Here is a 21,167-nt window from a genome sequence, read left to right on the forward strand (position 1 = left end):
TAAGATGGAGAGTGACATAGTTAATTCAGAGACTAGGGTCCTGAATTTAAGGAAAGGTAACTTTGATGGTATGAGCCGTGAATTGGCTAGAATAGACTGGCGAATGATACTTAAAGAGTTGACGGTGGATAGGCAATGGCAAACATTTAAAGAGCACATGGATGATCTTTAGCAATTGTACATCCCTGTCTGGAGTAAAAATAAAACAGGAAAGGTGGCTCAACCGTGGCTAACAAGGGAAATTAGAGATTGTGATAAATCCAAGGAAGAGGCATATAAATTGGCCAGAAAAAGCTGCAAATCTGAGGACTGGGAGAAATTTAGAATTCAGCAGAGGAGGACAAAGGGATTAATTAGGAAGGGGAAAATAGAGTATGAGAGGAAGCTTGCTGGGAACATAAAAACTGACTGCAAAAGCTTCTATAGATATGTGAAGAGAAAAAGATTAGTGAAGACAAACATAGGTCCCTTGCAGTCAGAATCAGGTGAATTTATAATGGGGAACAAAGAAATGGCAGACCAATTGAACAAATACTTTGGTTCTGTCTTCACAAAGGAAGACACAAATAACCTTCCGAAAATACTAGGGGACCGAGGGTCTAGTGAGAAGGAGGAACTGAAGGAAATCCTTATTAGTCAGGAAATTGTTTTAGGGAAATTGATGGGATTGAAGGCTGATAAATCCCCTGGGCCTGATAGTCTGCATCCCAGAGTACTTAAGGAAGTGGCCCTAGAAATAGTGGATGCATTGGTGATCATTTTCCAACAGTCTATCGACTCGGGATCAGTTCCTATGGACTGGAAGGTAGCTAATGTAACACCACTTTTAAAAAATGAGGGAAAGAGAAAACGGGGAATTATAGACCAGTTAGCCTAACATCAGTAGTGGGGAAAATGCTGGAATCAATTATTAAAGATGAAATAGCAGCGCATTTGGTAAGCAGTGACGGGATCGGTCCAAGTCAGCATGGATTTATGAAAGGGAAATCATGCTTGACAAATCTTCTAGAATTTTTTGAGGATGTAACTAGTAGAGTGGACAAGGGAGAACCAGTGGATGTGGTGTATTTGGACTTTCAAAAGGCTTTTGACAAGGTCCCACACAAGAGATTGGTGTGCAAAATGGTATTGGGGGTAAAGTATTGATGTGGTAGCGAACTGTTTGGCAGACAAGAAGCAGAGAGCTGGGATAAATGGGTCCTTTTCAGAATGGCAGGCAGTGACTACTGGGCTGCCGCAGGACTCAGTGCTGGGACCACAGCTATTTACAATATACAGCAATGATTTAGATGAAGGAATTGAGAGTAATATCTCCAAGTTTGCAGAAGGCACTAAACTGGGTGGCGGTGTGAGCTGTGAGGAGGATGCTAAGAGGCTGCAAAGTGACTTGGATAGGTTAGGTGAGTGGGCAAATGCATGGCAGATGCAGTATAATATGGATAAATGTGAGGTTATCCACTTTGGTGGCAAAAACACGAAGGCAGAATATTATCTAAATGGTGGCAGATTAGGAAAAGGGGAGGTGCAACGAGACCTGGGTGTCATGGTACATCAGTCATTGAAGGTTGGCATGCAGGTGCAAAAGGCGGTGAAAAAGCCAAATGGCATATTGGCCTTCATAGCTAGAGGATTTGAGTATAGGAGCAGGGAGGTCCTACTGCAGTTCTACAGGGCCTTGGTGAGGCTTCACCTGGAATATTGTGTTCAGTTTTGATCTCCTAATCTGAGGAAGGATGTTCTTGCTATTGAGGGAGTGCAGCGAAGGTTCACCTGACTGATTCCTGAGATGGCTGGATCGACTGGGCCTGTATTCACTGGAGTTTAGAAGAATGAGAGGGGATCTCATAGAAACATATAAAATTCTGATGGGACTGGACAGGTTAGATGCAGGAAGAATGTTACCGATGTTGGGGGAGTAAAGAACCAGGTTCACAGTCTAAGGATAAGGGGTAAGCTATTTAGGACCGAGATGAGGTGAAACTTCTTCACTCAGAGAGTTGTTAACCTGTGGAATTCTCTTCCGCAGAGAGTTGTTGATGCCAGTTTGTTAGATATATTCAAGAGGGAGTTGGATATGGCCCTTACGGCTAAAGGGATCAAGGGGTATGGAGAGAAAGCAGGAAAGGGTTACTGAGGTGAATGACCAGCCATGATCTTATTGAATGGTGATGCAGGCTCGAAGGGCCGAATGTCCTATTCCTGCACCTATTTTTCTATGTTTCTATGTTTCTATGAGACCAATAGATTTTAGTTTGGTAAGGATATCAAGGGATATGGAGCAAAGGTAGGTGAATAGAGTTGACGTGCAAATCAGCCATGATCTAATTGAATGGGAGAACAGGCTGGAGGGACTGAATGGCCTACTCCTATTCCTAATGTTCCTAAAGAAGGAGTGCGCTTGGATTCATTCACAGAGCTTCACTCTTCAGATGGATCATTTTTAAGGTCGGGGAATATTGCTTGCTTCTATTATTTTTTTAAACTCCTTGGAGATTTGGTGGGTGGACTTGCATAACAACAACAACTTGTATTTATATAGCACCTTTAACATAGTAAAACGTCCCAAGGCACTTCACAGGAGTGTTATAAGAAAAAAACAAATACAATTGACAGGAGCCACATAAGAAGAAATTAGGGCAGCTGACCAAAGGGGTGGGTTTAAGGAGCATCTTAAAGGAGGAAAGAGAGGTGGAGAGGTTTGGGGAGGGAGTTCCAGAGCTTGGGGCCAGGCAGCTGAAGGCACACCAGTGGTTGAGCAGTTATAATCAGGGATGCTTAAGAGGGCGGAATGTGAGGAGCGCAGACATCTCCGGTTGTGGGGCTGGAGGAGATTACGGAGATTGGGAGGGGCCATAATGCGTCCTGCATACAGCTGGAGTTCTCCTGCGCCCGGTGCAAGCTCAGACTTAAGTGACGGAGTCTCCGATCTTCTGGCATTTTGTGCTTGGGACTCCGATTGGGAACCGAGCCCTACGTTATACTGTTACATTTGCATTAATGCACAAGTAGCGGTATAACCGCACCCTCAAATTCGTGGGGTGTCTTCGCGCTGAAGTTAACCTATTGCTGGGGGGAGGGTTTTCATGCCGAATCCGATTATAAAGGCAAAATAGTATGAAACAATTGTAATTTGCATTGGGCAATTGTAACATTGAATGCCTCATTATTGCTTCAGTTCGAGCTAGTGGCTAAATCCTTGTTTGCCATATTTCGTGTTCACACTGTGACAACGGGTCATTTTATTTTTAAGTGACAATGTAAAACGGGCGATAATGGATTGGACGCCTGTTGCACAGTCATTCCGATTTTCCGATCCTGTCTTCCAGCTGTCTTTGGCCTCCACTTCACCATTTAGTCTTTATCAATGAGAAATGGATGCAAACCCTTACACCCAACTCTGACTCAAACCTCCAGCAGATTATGTTTCAGTCCGAGCTCTGACAGTTAGATTTCGCCCGGGATCATTCACCATCACCAGCTCTAGTCTACACCGAGATCAAATGGTCGTGTGTACCCTCGCCAATTCTTTATTTTGGCTTCGTAAGTTTTCAATGCGCTGTTTTGAATAGTTCATAATTGAACCACTACAAATTAAATCCGTAGATCTTGCAGTGGAAGCGTTTAATAGCATCCCGGCTTTATAGAATTGCTCATTCTATTATTTTAAATGCATATTTAATTTGCTTGCATTAAATGGCTTTTGGATATCCATTTCTAGAACCAGGAGAGAAACATTGCGAGTTTGCGCTTTCTGACCATTACTCGGTAACCTGTTGATTTTAACAAAATGGAAACAGCGCAGATTGAGCCACAGAGCTAATTTTCAAAACGGCTTGCAAAAAAAAATCTGGTTTGCAACAATCGTGTTACAAGAACTGGAAAAGAGAAACGGATTTGCATGTAATATTTATGAAGAGGATGCATATAAATCGCCTACACATTTAGGTTCGAGGGGCAGCGGGAGGAAACCACTCGTGGGGGGTATTTTTTTTAGGGCGAATGAAGTTTGAATTGCAGAACGATGGAGTGAAAGTTTCATGTGACTGCGCTGGCGGCGTGCACGGTGAGTTGCGCCCGCTGCTATCTGTGCACGGTGCGTGTGCACGGCGGACACGCCTGTCTTTGTTGGGGCGGCTTTGTTTCCTTGTAATTGGCAGCGGGGCTCTAGTGCCAGGAACCTGGCTCCAGGCTGGAGTGCCCGGCTCACTGTGGGGAGAAGATGCCAGTGAACGATTCTTGATTTCCCCCCCCCCCACCCATCTTTTTTTTTAATCCAGAAAAGGAAAGCCACCTCAATTCCAAATGGTTTGGAAATAAAGGTGGAGTGTTCCTGCTGATTGGCTTCCAGGGATCACATGGGTAGGTTTCTATAAGGAGCTGAGATTCGCAAACTGGTTACTTTCAGCATTTCGAAATAGACAACTGCTCGGTTGCTGGTCGAGGCTCTTGTTTCCCAATACTCGACCAGAGCGAAAAGAAAGGCAGCGGCTGCATTTTGAACAACTGTTCGCTTTCTTTCGCGCTGCCTGATTGCCCAGTTGTTGCTCTGGATGTGTGCAGAACCTATTGGAAGTTATGGGAATAAGAGCGAATATTTGCGTTGGTGTCGCTTAAATTGCAAGAAGACTTGACTTGCCCGCCAGACTGAGAGCTCGATCTTGCTTGTTGCTATTGCTTCTTCTGATGTACACCCGCGACCAGGACTAGGAGACCTCTGCGTTTGTGATGCGTCTTCCTCCTGTGTCTAATCTGAGGTGGGATTTTAACGTGTGGTTTACTTTTCTAGAATGGCTCGCTTCGGAGACAACGTGTCCCCTCGGTATGGAGGTGGAGGACCTGCGGGCGGGGGAAGAGGTGGAAGCCGCCACGGAGGTCCCCAAGCCGCCCAGAGAGGCATGTATGGCTCCAAGTCGATGGCCCAAAGAGCCCGGACTATGGCTTTTTACAACCCCATTCCCGTTCGTCAGAACTGCTTTACAGTCAACAGATCACTTTTTATATTTAGCGAAGACAATATCATACGAAAATACGCCAAACGAATAACCGAGTGGCCATATCCTTTTCCACAGAGAGAGATTATAAAGGGGGGTATGGAATGGTAGTGATGTGGTTATTGGCAAAGGTTAATCCCACCGTTGCCTGGGTGTGTGTTTGGATGGCGTGTACCGGTGTGAGAGCTTTGTGCTGCGTGTCTCACGGGAGGCTGGTGTTTTTTTATCCTTGTGCAATCACGGTCTCTATTGATTCTTTGTAAGAGCAGTCAATCTCGTTCAAAGACGCATGCTGTCAACGGGTTATGTGAGAGATACATACTTAATAATCTTCTCCCAAGGTGTTTTTGCCCAAACGATTTAATGGATAACCAATCCGTTATCAATAATCCATTATCAATTGATTAGACTCTTGTCAGATCCGACTGCCAGATACTAAATTCTCCCAAGTGGTCGTGAGTTTTTGTCTACGACACCAATAGTGTTTCTTGCGGATCGCTGTCTCTTAAGAGTGGTGCTAACATATGCCTTCAAGCATTTGCAACAAGCTGCCCTGATCATGCTAACTTGTGCAACAAAAACATTCAAAAGTGCCTCTTGAAAAATACTGTTTGGGAACGTATCGACAGTATTCTTCCCGAAAGCCGATTTCTAAAACAAAAAGGGTCTCTTTTCTGGTCAGCCCCTTTCCCATTTACACGGAAGATCACCAGCGGTGCAAGGGGGGTGGGTTTCTGTTTGCTGAGAAAGTTGGTGGGTTTCCCTGTGGTTAAAATGGTGCTCTGACGGAGGGCGCTGTTCACTGTGGAATGGTGCTGAAATGCGCCCACGCCTCCACGCAGACTGCGAGCCGCCGACCCGGCTGGAGATGGCGAGACCGATGTTGTTGGGAGGAGGCGATGGGGATCGTCTGTTGCGTAGGATGAACGCAGATCAGTTATTTTAAGTGTAGTGTGTGTGTGTGTGAGAGAAAGAGAAACACTTTCATAGATCTGGATGTACACATTGTGGTGAGCAGATTTTGCCGATGCCTCTAGTTAAGATTCGTCCAACGCTGGCTAATTATTTATTGAAAAGGGTCAAAATGAAAGGCAGGTTACCTGGTATGATGGTGTGGTTGATTTTTGTTTCCCCTTGGAAAATGTATTTCGAGGCAGCGCCACTTAGCAGACGAACTTTCATCTCAATTGTCCCCAAAGTTCAGCTCAACCAAGTAGTGTTTTTTCTCCCGGGCCGCTGAAGAGGCAAACAGACCCTGGGAGACACCCCTTTCGGCCAATGTGTAAGAATATCCAGAGCTTCAATAAAGACATCTCTATTCACCCGCACATCCTCTGAATGTGGGGGGAAAGGGTATAAGTGATATCATCGGGGTTATTGCGGAGTTGAATGTGCTGATTTTGAAGATGTCTACGCCCTTGATGCCCGAGTTTGCAGAAAGTTATCAAACAATTACAAGTTTGGACCAAATTATCTTTTGTTTTAAACAATACAAGCCAAAACCAGAAACAAAGTCAATTTTGATCATGGAAACTTATTTTCCTTAACCTTACTTACTCCATTTGAATACATGATATTAGCGACCATTATTGCAAACTGCATTGTTTTAGCTCTGGAGCAACACCTTCCCAATCGAGATAAAACGCCCATGTCGGAGAGATTGGTGAGTACCCTGTGCTGCTTACATTTTTCACTACCTTCTGATACTAAACTGCTGCTAAGTACTCCATTTAATAAAAAAACCCTACAAATTGCAAATGTTACTTACGTAAACTGCCCTACTTCTGATTCTTTCATAAGTTCAAAGAATGATATGGAATTACATAGAATTTACAGCACAGAAATGGACCATTTGGCCCAACTGGTCCATGCTGATGTTTCTGCTCTGCCTGAGCCTCCGCCCACTCCTCTTCTGTCAGCAGAAGGAACGTTTCTTTAAATGTGTCAACCGTTTTCTTGCGATTCCAGCTGTTTTTAAATAAGAACATGGCCAGTTGTGGCTTTAAAAAGGGAAAATATTCTAAGTTGTATAGTCCTAGAAAATATAAAGAATGTGAAACTTACTTTTTGTACCTGTTTAAATAACATGAAGACTTTGGAACGCCAACTAAAATGTAAAACCCTTTCAGAATAAGATAGCAGTTTACCTGCAACACTAAAACAATCTTCAATAAAACAAGCATTCAAAACTTGAGGCACAAAATCATATATTATGCCTAATAACAGTAGCAACTGTACAAAAATAGTGGAAACAAGGGGGAAATATTTAAAAACAGGGCTGCTAAAACAAAAACAGTTACTTTCATAAAGTAAGTAACAGATGGGAAAGGTTTTTTTTCTGGAGTAAGTACTGCTATGAAATAATGTTAAATAGTCTCATTATGGAATGTCCAATCAAATGCAAATGATAAATAACAAAATGGTTTACTTTCATACATCAAGAATTATACATTGGTCGACCCCACTTCCTATATAGTTTTAAAATAAAGCCCATTTGTGTTTTGTTAATTCAGAGATTGCTATTACTGCATGATTGTCAGCAATATGATGTCGAAAACCATTCCACACAATGGGATTTAATCCTGCCCTCTCCCTCTAACACATTAATCACAAGACACACAATTGTTCTTTAAATTGGGCAATAAAGAATGAGAAGTACCGATTTTGTTTGTATGGTTCTTGAATTATGGGTGATGGTATTGATCTAGGTAAAACTGAGTGCTGAAAAGGTGAAGGTTAACTACAGTTCATACAAATGCAAATATTTGATTTAATTATTACCAGCATTTTGTGATTTTCATCACGTTAAGTTCACAGAAACTAAAGATCTGTGCCTGAGACACATTTATTCAAAGGATTTAGAGTTGCTCTGAGCCAATTAAAATAATCCTTCTGTCCATTAACCATAATCTAACTCATTCACAAACTCAAATTACAAGTGAAGTATAATTTTTTTTACACTGATTGATCAATTTAGAAATCGACCTCTAACACGAGTGATTAAAAAAAATCCTACGCTCTTTAATGACTCGTTTGGTAAAGATGGTGTGTGACTGGACCATTCCATCCAGAAAGTGTCTCATTCGATGCCCAGTCTGTGCTACATTAGCTAAACTCAATGGCGATGGCAGTGCCACGATTGACTTTGGTGTTTTTGGGTTAGAGTGGGGCAGATCATCCAGGATTTCTGCTACTGATTGGTATCTGGTACCACCTGCTGGAAAAAGCCCATATATAGACACCAGGTGAGAAAATGATGGGGCTTGGTGCCCCCATGATCTAATATTCCATACTGTCTCGTGTTGGGCTCAACCATGAAGCTTGTGGAGCTTTACCCCAACAGGAATCAGTGACATCAGGGGAAGAAGAAAAACCCTGGTGTGAGATTATTTTGCACACTGAACATTATGAATACCAGCTACAAGGATATTGGGATATTTATTTTGCATAAATGAAAGAGTAAGGACATCAACTTTTCCAATTGTAAAAGCCTTTGACAAATGTTTGCCTCAAGCAGTAACCATTCTAACTGGTTTATAAAATATTTGAAATTTGGGTTTTGAACTTTGCCTAATTGGAAGTCTATCAACCAAATCTATTGTCCCCCGACATGCTGTTCTACATATGTGAATGGACTCACCTCTATATACTGTCATTTAATCAGAGCACAGCAAATGGCTTATTGATGACTTTTTCATAGCAAAGGTACAGCAAGTCCTGCGAGATTATAGTCAGATAAATTAAATAGAATTTGGCAATCTTTTGAAAAAATATCATACTGGTTTTGCTCAATCCAACTTGAGTTTAAAAAAAAGCCATTTTAACTTTGAAAGAAAGAGCTCCAACAGCCTTTTGAACACCTGAAATTACTCATTTATTGGCTATTGTAAACAAAACTTCAATTCAAAAGCGTAAGTAACAATTTTCACGTGATATTTTTCATTATTAAACAAATTATTGAATGACAATTCGTAAGTATTTCAAAGAGAAGGTATCACAAAATGACATTGTGTACTTCATACATTTCTGTTAGTTCGCAGATTACAACATTAAAATTCATTAGTTAAGTCATAATGCTAAACTTAGTTTATGGATTTGGTATTCCTGGATGGTGTGGTGATTGAAGATTCCAGCACCCGCAGTATTTTGCTTTTGTGTCCTTTTCCTTTCTGTCTGTCCTTCTGGATTGTCAATTACCCCTGAATATTTAATTCCCAGTCCAGCTCACCATGCAACCACATCTCTGTAATGGCTATCAGATCAGAACCATTTGTATCTATTTGTGCTATCAACTCATTTATTTTGTTATGAATGCTATGTGCATTCAGATAAAGAGCTTTTAAATTTGTATTTTTACCATTTTTCCCTGCTTTGACCCCACTTTCTGATTTCACCATTATGGTTATACATTCTGTCCCTTCCTGGCATGCTCTGGTTTTCATTTCCCCGCGTGCTACCCTGCTCTATTGCCTTCTGCTTATTCTTTGACTTTTAAAATTTTTGCTCACCTAATTCCTCCCCCTCCACTAATTAGTTTGAAGCCCTCTCTCCAGCCCTAGTTATTTGATTCGCCAGGACCTCAGTCCAGCACGGTCTAAGTGCAGTCCATCCACTTCAGTCTTTTTCCCCATAGCTTTGCAAATTATTTCCTTCAGGTACTTATCCAATTCCTTTTTTGAAAGCCAAGATTGAGTCTGTCTCCACCACCTTTTCAGGCACTGCATTTCCGATCCTAACCACTCGCTGCGTAAAAAAAAGTTTTTCCTCATGTTGCCTTTGGTTCTTTTGCCAATCACCTTAAATCTGTGTCCTCTGGTTCTCGACCCTTCCGCCAATGGGAACAGTTGCTCTCCGTCTACTCTGTCTAGACCCCTCATGATTTTGAACACCTCTACCAAATCACCTCGCAATCTTCTCTGCTGTAAGGAGAACAACCTTCTCCAGGCTATCCATGTAACTGAAGTCCCTCATCCTTGGAACCATTCTTGTAAATCTTTTCTGCACCCTCTGTCAAACAACTGTCAAATAAATCAGCTTTGCGACCTACATACAGTAAGTCGATTCCTTGGCTTATCCACGAGGAGACTAATTGATGTCCTGTACCCGACTGTTCCATTTTTGAGTCTTTGCTCCTTTGTTAAAGGAAGAGTTGTATTTATAAAATGCCCTTTCATGATGTCAGAATGTCCCAAAGCCCTTTACAACCAATGAAATACCTTTTAAGGCAGTCACTGCTGTAATGTAGGAAATGCGACAACCAATTTGCACACAGCAAGCTCCCACACACAGCAATGTGAAAATGACCAGATAATCTGTTTCAGTGATGTTGGTTGAGGAACAAGACACTGGAGAGATCTCTTTCCTTTGAAAAAACGTCATGGGATTGGTTACGCCCACTTGGTTACGCCCAGATGGGGCCTCGGTTGAACGTCTCATGTGAAAGACGGCACCTCTGACAGTGCAGGGCTCCCTCTGTACTGCATTGGAATGTCAGCCTAGATTTTATGCTCCAGGTTCTGGAAGTGGACTTGAACCCACAACCGACTGACGCAGAGACAAGAGTACTACCACTGAGCCACGACTAACACCTCATTACTCTGGATTATTTCAGTTCTCTTACTGTCGGTTACTCTCATGGGCAAGTCCGAGCTCTCCATAACTTCCACAGTACGTCTCCGAGCCTTGGAATCCAGGGAAAGTATCAGTAACATGCCCGTGTACCTCCCCTGGGAGTGTTTGATGGGATAGTGTAGAGGGAGCCTTACTCTGTATCTAACCCCTGCTGTACCTGCTCTGGGAGTGTTTGATGGGACGGTGTAGATCAGGGGTTTTCTCTGAGACCCCTCCCATGTTATGAAAGTCCCCAGACCCCCTGTAACACAACACAAGTATTCATTGGTGGAAAGCGCTTTGGGACTTTCTTATGCCACAGATGCAGCGATATAAATGCAATTCTTTCCATTTCAAATCACATTTATTTTGAAATAAATAGTTACTTGACGATTAAGTGCAGTGATATTATTACCTGGATTCCCTCCCTAACTGCACTCTGAGCAGATGAACGGCCTCTCCCTGGTGTGACTGCCGATGAACCTCCAGTTCAGATGGGGAATTGAATCCCCTCCCACAATCCCCACGGCCCCTCCGTGGTGCGGGCGCCACCGTGTCCCTCCAGGCCGGGCGACCAGCCGAAGCCCGGTCCACACACAGAACATGTGCATGGTCTCTCCCCGCCACGAATGGTTAATTGCAATTATAAATGTGATACATATTTCCTGGAAGCAGGGAATAGGTTGGAGACAATAGTGGAGAGACCACGGTCAGAGGTCCCATAGAGGGAACAGGTTGGAGACAATAGTGGGGAGATCAGGTTCAGAGGTCCCACGACGGACAAAGCCCACGTTGGCAGGATAGAGCATCGACGAACCGCTGTCCAAATTCAGAGACAGATGCAGCAGGAGAGCGAACACCAGAAGCTGTTTGAAGGGCAGAGAGTTCGAGGATGGAGGTTGTTGCCGTAGGAACGAGAGTCGGTGGCGGTAAAGGAAGCTGATGGCAAAATTGTCGCAAGTTGGAGGTCAGAGTAGCTCAAAGCGGCGGAGAATAACAAAACCACAAGCCAGAGAGCAGTACAGCTGGAAGCTGGTCGAACGAGTCACGGACAACAAGTGAAGCAGCAGCTGTTAGCTATAGGCCAACAGCGCTAACAAACCAGAACCTGTTCGGCACACATGGCCGCACATTCAATTTAAACAGCTGAGACCGAGACACAGCAGGTAAATCTTAGTGTAGCCCAATGCAGAAATGTAGTCTAGATGTTCATTCGATAAAGTGCCACACAAGAGGTTACTGCACAAGACAAAAGCTCACAGGGTTGGGGGCAATATATTAGCATGGACAGAGGATCCGATCTGAGCAGGTCAGGCAGCATCTGTGGAGATGAAGCATAGAAAGGAAAAGGAGGTGGGGTAGCTCTGTTAATATAGGATGAGATCAGAGCATTAGTGGGAAATGATATTGGCTTAGAGGATCAAGATGTTGAATCAATTTGGGTGGAGATAAGGAATAATAAGGGGAAAAAGTCGCTGGTGGGCATATTCTATATTGGACGGAGTATAAATCAAGAAATAATGGAGGCTTGTAAAAAAGAAACAGCACTAATCATGGGTGATTTTAACCTTCATATTGATGGGACAAAGCAAATTGGCCAGGGTAGCCTTGAGGATAGAGTGTATCCGGGATAGTTTCCTTGAACAGTACACTGAGGAACCAACCAGGGAGCAGGCTATCCTTAGATCTAGTACTGTGTAATGAGGCAGGATTAATGAATGATGATCTAGTAAAAGATACTCTAGGAATGAGTGACCATAACATGGTTGAATTTCACATTCAGTTGGAGGGTGAGAAAGTTGGTTCTCAAATCAGTTTCCTAAGCTTAAATAAAGGAGACTACAAATGTACAAGGGCAGAGTTGGCTAAAGTGGACTGGGAAAATAGACTAAAGGATGGAACAGTTGATGAGCAGTGGCAGATATTTAAGGAGATATTTCATAACTCGCAACAAAAATATATCCCAATGAGAAGGAAAGACTATACGAGAAGGGATAACCATCCGTGGCTAACTAAGGAAATAAGGGATGGTATCAAATTGAAAACAAGGGCATACAATGTGGCCAAGACTAGGGGGAGACCAGAGGATTGGGAAACTTAAAAGCCAACAAAGAATGACTAAAAAAATGATAGAGAGGGAAGCTAGATTATGAAGGTAAACTAGCACAAAATATAAAAACAGATAGTAAGAGTTTCTACAGGGACATAAAAAGGAAAAGAGTGTTAAAGTAAATGTTGGTCCCTTAGGTGATGAGAATGGGGAATCAATAATGGAGAACAGGGAGATGGCAGAGACGTTGAACAAATATTTTGTATCGGTGTTCACGGGAGAAGACACGAAAAACATTCCAATAGTAGATAATCAAGGGGCTATAGGGCAGCGTGAGTTTGGGGCCAGGGGCCCAGGGCAGCACGGGCCAGCCCACACTGCGATATGTGTGCACACTAGGTCCGTGCAGCAGAGCTGGCCTCCAACCGTCTTGGGTAATCCTTGCCACTGGACCAAGACCTAGCTCTGACAAGCCCATGTGGTGGCTGGTGTTAAAAAAATCCACGCACAGGCATCTTCCACCCTTGAAGATGTAGTTCAGGTCCTTCATTGAAACACCTGTGAACTCATCCCTTTTTTGGCATGGAAGCAAGTCATCCTTGTTTCGAGGGACCGCCTATGATGATGATGATTGAATAGGTATTTCCATCAGTTTATTTTTAGGAGTATTTACTTGCTAGTGAAGGGCAGTAGTCCCTCAAATTTCTCTTGATTAGGATCTGCCTCACTCCTGTACTTCTGGCAAAAGGTATACAGTTGGCTTGCTTCCATAGTTTGAAAAACGGGCAATAACCAGTCGTTGGGAGGCAGTTTGTAGCGACCCAGCAAAGCCACCCCATCTAACTCTGTCCTGGCACTGTTTCACTCTGTGGCTTGAAACAGGAGCTGATTTGAATAGAGGATGCGGTGTGCCTTCACCCCCACATTCTAAGGCACTGCGCATTACTGGCATTACTTTTGTACCACTCTGGTTCCATCATGTTTTTATCAATGCAGTGGTATATTGAATAGCTGGAACATTTATTATTTGAAAAATTCTAAATATCTGCTTCTTAAGAGATTTCAGTCAACTGCACAGCAAAATCAAAGTAACATCTTGTGGTGCATAGTACTTAGCAGTGTTGTGCCAATTATTCTGCTAAAAATCCGCATAATTGAAAACCGGTATAGTATTCTTCAATGAATAGGTTCTGTGAAGGACCCTGAATAAACAGCTGCATTTAATTAAAAAAAAAATGAATTCATTGCAGCACACAAGTTATGAGTAAGTCATGATTTTACAATTTTCTTGTATGCAGACCAGAAGTAACATGGTGGTTAAAACCTTATCACCAGTGGGAATAGTAACAGACTAGGCAATCTCCTGTTGTCACAAAGTGCTGGTGCTGATGTATAGTTTTCCTTCAAACAAATATAGTGATAGTGACTTCTTTGAGCACCTGACAACCTATTTATAATGAAATAAAAGTAAAATGCTGCGGAATGCTGGAAATCTGAAATAAAAACTGAAAATGCTGGAAATGCACAAACAGGTCAGGTTATTTTCATCAGTTCATTGACTTGAAACGTTTCTCTCTCCACAGATACTGCCTGACCTGCTGAATATTTCCAGCATTTTCTGTTTTTATTTATACTGAAAGATGCCTTTTAAAGCTGCAGTACCCCATAATTATATCGCATATTTTCTGCCCAGGAGGTGAAACTCTTTCATTCAACATATACTATGTTTGTTTGAAGTGTGACCTTTCTTTTTAGAAATATGTCTTCAACCTGAAAGATTCTTGTAGCATGATCCTTAAGGGAATTAGTTAATCCTCCTAAAAGTAGTTCCTGACCCGTATCCTGCTAATCCCATACATAAAACTAAGAATGAAAGGTGAAGATTAAAATCCAGTTATAAACAAAGATTATGCCTTCACTGATCGGTTACATTAAGGAAGCATTCCCATTGCAAGTTTCATAACAGTGCAAATCAGTTTTGACTTTGGACTGATGCAAAACATGTATAGTATAAATCGGGTGTTAAAACCTGACTTGAATCTCGAGAGAAGCAAAGTGAGACTTGCTTCTCAGGGAGTCTAGCTCTGCTTTTCTTTGGTGGTAGTTCAGGTTCTGACTCCGGATTCAGGTTGCATTTTCCCAGTAACTGCAGCGATAGTGCCAAGACACTGTGATTGTATTGTAACTGCACCCTTACACTATTAAAATGTAAAAGGTTGTGGCCATTGAAGCTTTTAAGTAATTCTTGATGATGGTGTTCATAGCTTGGTGTGTCGTCATGTTAGCGTACAAGTTAACGCCTGATAGTTCCCCACAAAATGTGTTTCTGTTTTTCGGTGGGTTTTTGAAGAGGGTGAAAGCAGAGGTCGAATGTATCCCTATAAAGCAGGGTAATGTTTGGGGACCAGTCACCTGGGTCATTCTTATGCACCATATGACAGCTGGCTTAAGGAAGGCATTGTCAAAGGAGCTAGTATCAGATTGTCTGGCCAGCTTCTCTGCTAGGGAATGGTCTGAGACATTGGAGGATCACTAGAAGAGAAGAAAAGTGAATTTTAAAAAACTACGGAGGGGAAAATCGAAGCAAATCTGGTAAGAACACCTCACTATTGTAGGAAATGAGAGCCTGGTTTTCAGTGTTGTTTATCAATAAATTGTATTTTTTTAACTCGGAATTTCCTTCACGTTTCTAATTTCAGTCCAGAATGCTCATTAACTCCGAGATGCACTTGTTTAGCAAAGTCGTTTCATGATGCTTGAAGTATCCACTTGGAACGCTCTTAATTAATTGTATATTGAGAAAAATTGTACAATTTAAAAACCCATATAACACAATTCCAACTAGAATGATATGCTGAATGCTAATATATTGGGCCCAAGTTTCCACATGATTCACGCCTGATTTTTAGGAGCAACTGGTGGAGAACGGACTATTTTAGAAATCGCAATTCTCCACATTTTTTTTTCTGCAGTTCTAGTCAGGTAGAACAGTTCTAGTTTAGAACAGAATTTTTTCTTCAAAAGGGGGCGTGTCCGGCCACTGACGCCTGATTTGAAAGTTTCCACAGTGAAAATGTACTCCAAACTAAAGTAGAATGGAGCCAGTGAAGATTTTTGTAGAACTGAAAAAACCTGTTCTACACATTAAAAAATCAGGCGCAGGTTACAAATTAGGCGTCCAGAACGAGGTGGGGGGGAGGGGAGGGGAAGGGAACTCATTAAATTCGACAATAAATCCTTATTTATACTTCTACAAATATTATACAAATAAATCCAACCTGAATAAACATTTATAAGCCACGAAAAGATTAAATAAACCATCTTCCTACCTGTGTGAAAGTGCTTCAGCCAGGGAGAATTCTGCAACCGTTCGTGCTGCTGAGCGGGAGGGGGAGAGAGAGAGAGAGAGAGAGAGAGAGAGAGAGAGAGAGAGAGAGGGGGGGAGAGAGAGGAGAGAGAGGGGAGAGAGAGGGGAGAGGGGAGAGGGAGAGGGGAGAGGGAGAGAGGGGAGGGAGAGAGGGGAGGGAGGGAGAGAGAGAGGGGAGGGAGAGAGAGAGAGCGAGAGAGAGGGAGGGAGGGAGAGAGAGGGGGGGGGCGTCGGGTCGGGGAACAGGAGCGCGGGTCGGGTCAGTCGGCGGGGGGGAGAGCGGGTCTCGGGGTGGGGGGGGGGGGGGGGGGCGCGGGTCTCGGGTCGGGTCGGAGCGGGGGGGGGGGGAGCGGGTGTCGGGTCGGGTCTGGTCGCCGGGGGGGGGGGGGCGGGGGGAGCGAGGGTCTGGTCAGGCGGGGAGCAGGAGCTGGCCGTGGGAGGAGCCCCAGTGAGGCCATTGGGCCAGGGCTAGGGGCTGCGTGCTTCGGGCCCATCCCACACAGTTCGGCGCCTGGAGCTACTGCACTTGCGTGCCGACTGTGGCGCGCATGTGCAGAGGTCCCAGCACTGTTTTCAGCGCCGGGACCTGGCTCCGCCCCCCCACAGCTCGTGCTGACTGCGCCAAGGGCCAGAGGACCTGTAAGTAGGTGCAGACTACCGAGGATTTTTTTAGGTGCCGTTTTAGGCGCAAAAAATGGGCGCCCAGCTCGGAGGGGCGCCCGTTTTTTTTCTTGTGGAAACTTGGGCCCATTGTGCTGGGTGGAAAGGTCTCCACATTTTGGGGTTTTCTCATCTCTTTCCCCTTCCCCCTCCCCAATTTTCACTCCTGATTAATTCTTGCTGTGGTACAGCTACCTAGGCCTAGTTGCAATCTTTCATACATGAGCCAGACAATGTATTGGCAGGGTATTTTATCATGGGATAGCAACACAGCTAAGCCTGATCCTTTGTTCAGCGAGCATCCACACATGTGCATTTTCTTGTCGGAGTCACTGGATAGTAATCAGAATCTCGAACACTGGCTGTTTTTTTCCTCCTTGGCCAAGTCAATTGTAACACTCGTATTACTAGTCCGATTAAGATAAGCTAGTTCAACATAGACTGAAAATTGAATCCGATACTTTCTGATGGGTAAAGCTCAGGAAGCCAAATCTTTTGTAAGATTTCGATACTAATAATTCTGAGAGTCCACACAGCGAAGCAGGTACTGTTTCTTCTGTGATTTTTTTTGAAAGTCTGACCTATTAGTTGCATTTTATTCTGGTAAAAATTATTTGACCACTTTCAAATGCAACATTAAAAGTCGTTCAGTAAAAATACAATCTATTTCTAGCTGTTGACAAATAACTTGAACAGTTTGACATTTTTTTTGTGTCTTCAGATAAGATGACCTTTCTCATTGGTGTATTTTGCTCTTTCAGGATGACACTGAGCCTTATTTCATTGGAATATTTTGCTTTGAAGCTGGCATCAAAATCATTGCTCTCGGATTCGCTTTTCATAAAGGTTCTTACCTTCGAAATGGCTGGAACGTGATGGATTTTGTGGTGGTTCTCACAGGGTAAGTGGTTGAAAGTTCCACACTGCCAGTGTCGTTGTTTTACTGTCGAAGATTACATATGTTTTGTCGGTGAAAGTTTGAAATATAAAGCATTTTGAAACTGCGAAAGCTCAATATTATGCTCGGGGCTTTGTTGTGTTCAGTACAATGGAACCTCCTTTATCCGCACTCCTATTATACACCATCCCAATTATCAGCCAGAATGTACTCGGGACAAAACCTTGCAGAAAGTCCTTTTTTGCACAGATACTTTTATTTGTATTTAATCACAGTTACTTGATGAATAAAACTAGTAACATTTAATTGTAGGTATTTTACTTGTCTTCCCTCCTGTACCTAAAGCAATACTGTATCATACATAAAATAGCAAGATTTGGACACTCTCGACTATCTGCTCGTTTCAATTATCTACCATGAGGTCCCCTTCATATTCTTGGGTGAAGATGGAGCCTCTACTGTATACTTATCCACAGGTGGCTAGTACATCATTATTATTATGGTGCAGTGGCAAAAGTGAGCTTGTGTGGAAATCACTTAGACTGTCGGAACCTACTCTGTTATTTCAGGAGAATGAGAAAGCATTGACTCCTGTACTATTTGATCTAAGTGCATGTTACATTAGATATAACATTGCACTCCTATTTCTTTTTAGGCAGTCTCTCGGAGTCGAGAATGTCTAGCTTCCACACTAATGAGTTCTCAGGTGACTGATGAGTCCAATGCGGAATCTACAGTCTCTGTCACAGGTGGTTGGAGGGACGGCTGGGTGGGGTGCTTGGGTTGTCATGTTTGCGCTTGGCTTCTGTGTGTTCCCATTGTTCGGCGCCTTCCCAGATGCTTCTCCTCCACTTTGAGCGGCCTTGGGCCAGGGTCTCCCAGGTGTCAGTGGGGATGTTGCACTTTTTCAAGGAGACTATGAGGGTGTCCTTGAAGCATTTCTTCTGCCCACCCGGGCTTGCCGTGTTGGAGCTCTGAGTAGAGCGCTTGTTTTGAGAGTCTAATATCGGGCATGTGGACGATGTGGCCCGTCCATCGGAGCTGATCGAGCGTGGTCAATGCTTCGATGTTGGACTACTTGAGGCTTAGCAGTTGTTCACCTATGTTTTCTTACACTAAAGTGATCAAAAACATCACAAAGAATCACACAGAAAAGCTTTGATTAACTTAAAATGAATTATAGGTTCATTTATATGGTGATCGAAAAGAAGGGAGGCACATTTTGACTGTTTTCTTGCGATAAGGGTGTAGATTGTTTGCCATGGTGTAACCTAGCACTAAAATATTGCCAGAATATAATTTAAGTTTGAAACAAAACCGAGAATGCAGTAAAAAGAAAAGAAAGACTTGCATTTATATTGCGCCTTTCACGAACACCGGACATCTCAAAGCGCTTTACAGTCAATTAAATACTTGTGTAGTCACTGATGTAAGGTGGGAAATGTGGCAGCCAATTTGCGTACAGGAAGTTTCCACAAACAGCAATGTGATAATGACCAGATAATTTGTTTTTTATTCTGTTGATTTTGAGGAATAAATATTGGCCAGGACACCAGGGATAACTCCCCTGTTCTTTTTCAAAATAGTGCCATGGGATCTTTTACGTTCACCTGAGAGAGCAAACGGGGCCCCGGTTTAATGTCTCATCCAAAAGACGGCACCTCCGACAGTGCAGCACTCCCTCAGTACTGCACTGGAGTGCCAGGCTAGATTTATGTGCTCAAGTCCCTGAAGTGGGATCTGAACCCACAACCTTATGACTTGGGCGAATGTACTACCCACTGAGCCACACACCACCTGTGTAGAGAGAAAATTGGTTTAAAGTTTTGGGCAGGGCCCTTCAGAACTGAAAAAAAAACGAGGGATAAATGAGAAGCTTAAAAGGATCAGAAAAAAGAATTAAGAGGGAACATGATATCCCAATCACAGAAAATGATTTTATTTGTTTAATTTAAGTTTCATAAATTCAGTAACCAGTTGGACATTCACCGTGTGTTTACTAATTCATTTAATTTACTGTTCCTCAAGTTGCAGACCATTGTGCTATGTGCAATGATTATTTTTGTAACATTTAAAGGTCTACTTGGTTGTAAGTAAATGTAATCCTCAAAAGCTGATGAGAGAAAAAGAGCATGATTTTGAAGATCCTTATTGAACTGATATTAATGAATATCTCCTATGTGAATACCAGACTATCACTATTTCAAACATTGTTAACTAACTAATACCATGAAAGTTCACTTCAATTGGTAACTAACATAATGAAATTATTATTTCAGATACTATCTAAAATGGAACATTTAGAACTGACCTATTATAATGGGTGATACATTTTTCAGACTTCATATTCTGGCAGTGGTTGAGTGGGAATGTCCCAGTAAATGCTCGGTTCACTACTACAACAACAACAACTTGTATTTATATAGCATCTTTAACGTAGTGAAATGTCCAAGGCGCTTCACAGGATTATTCTGAGATTTAAAAATTTGACACTGAGCCACATAAGGAGAAATCAGGGAAGGAAGGAGGTAGGTTTTAAGGAGCATCCTGAAGGCGGAAAGAGAAGTAGAGGCGCGGAGAGGTTTGGGCAGGGAGTTCTAGAGCTTGGGGCCAAGGCATCAGAAGGCATGGCCACTGATGGTTGAGCGATTATAATCAGGGATGCTCAAAAGGGCAGAATTAGAGGAACGCAGACATCTTGTGGTGGTGGGGGGTGGGGGGATTGTGGGGCTGGAGGAGATTAGAGATGGGGAGGGGCGAGGCCATGGACGGATTTGAAAACAAAGATGAGATTTTAGGTTATCTACATCCACACTTGGAGCAACTGTTCAAAGTGGCACAGTATTTAATGGCAGTTTGAGTACATTTTTAATGAGTTGCTTTATGTTGTAATAAAGGATACATGGTTAAAATCTGGCTGGACTTGGTATTAACTGTTGGGTTTTGAGTAGTTCGCAGTGTGCCTGAGTTTTACCTCTGAAATAATGTTCAGATATTGGCACAGATTTATGTATACATAGTGTGGAGATTAGGTAACTAGCATCATGGTGTACATTACACAAACATTTGAAGAATAAATGTCATTATTAGGTCCAGTCATCTGTCATTGTTCAGAAGCTCGAGTGATTGGTGATTTGGACTGTTGCTGATTTTCACAACACCTTGACAACCTACCCTCACAGTTTACATTTCACTTGAAAATGGGCAGCTGTGACCAAATGTTCTGCAGTGTTTAGTCACATTCTATTTAACGAATCAGACTGAACATTTCATTGCTTTTACAAGTCTCATTCCATACAATAAATGGATCCTGCTTGTAATCCAGTGATCTTAAAATGTCTGTGTTCTGCGTGAGACATGGTTCCATTAAATATATTTCTTTTATTTTATATAAAAAAAATATTTTCTAATGCACGAGGTCAGTATAGAATGCAGAGAATCTGTCTGGGGAATTTCCATAAAATTGTTTTAAAAATGCTTATCTTGGCTGTTCATCTCAGATTTTAAGCAAGGATTTTTTTTCCCAACGTAAGAGATAAAAGTATTTTTGCTTTGATTTGTATTAAAACACTAAAATGATGTGTGATGCCC

The 21,167-nt window shown here is 42.7% G+C and overlaps 1 protein-coding gene across 1 annotated transcript in view; it reads left to right on the forward strand.

Moving 5' to 3' along the window:
- The window catches only part of LOC139232507 (probable voltage-dependent N-type calcium channel subunit alpha-1B), a 958,198-nt gene that overhangs the window by 55,350 nt on the left and 881,681 nt on the right, over positions 1-21,167 (forward strand). Inside the window, exons 2-4 of the mRNA XM_070862825.1 lie at positions 4,787-5,053; positions 6,549-6,654; positions 17,440-17,579. Of these exons, the coding sequence (XP_070718926.1) occupies positions 4,787-5,053; positions 6,549-6,654; positions 17,440-17,579 (513 nt within the window). The remainder of the gene's footprint in view (positions 1-4,786; positions 5,054-6,548; positions 6,655-17,439; positions 17,580-21,167) is intronic.

The sequence above is a fragment of the Pristiophorus japonicus genome, chromosome 20, assembly GCF_044704955.1.
Source record: "Pristiophorus japonicus isolate sPriJap1 chromosome 20, sPriJap1.hap1, whole genome shotgun sequence".
NCBI classification, from domain to species: domain Eukaryota; kingdom Metazoa; phylum Chordata; class Chondrichthyes; family Pristiophoridae; genus Pristiophorus; species Pristiophorus japonicus.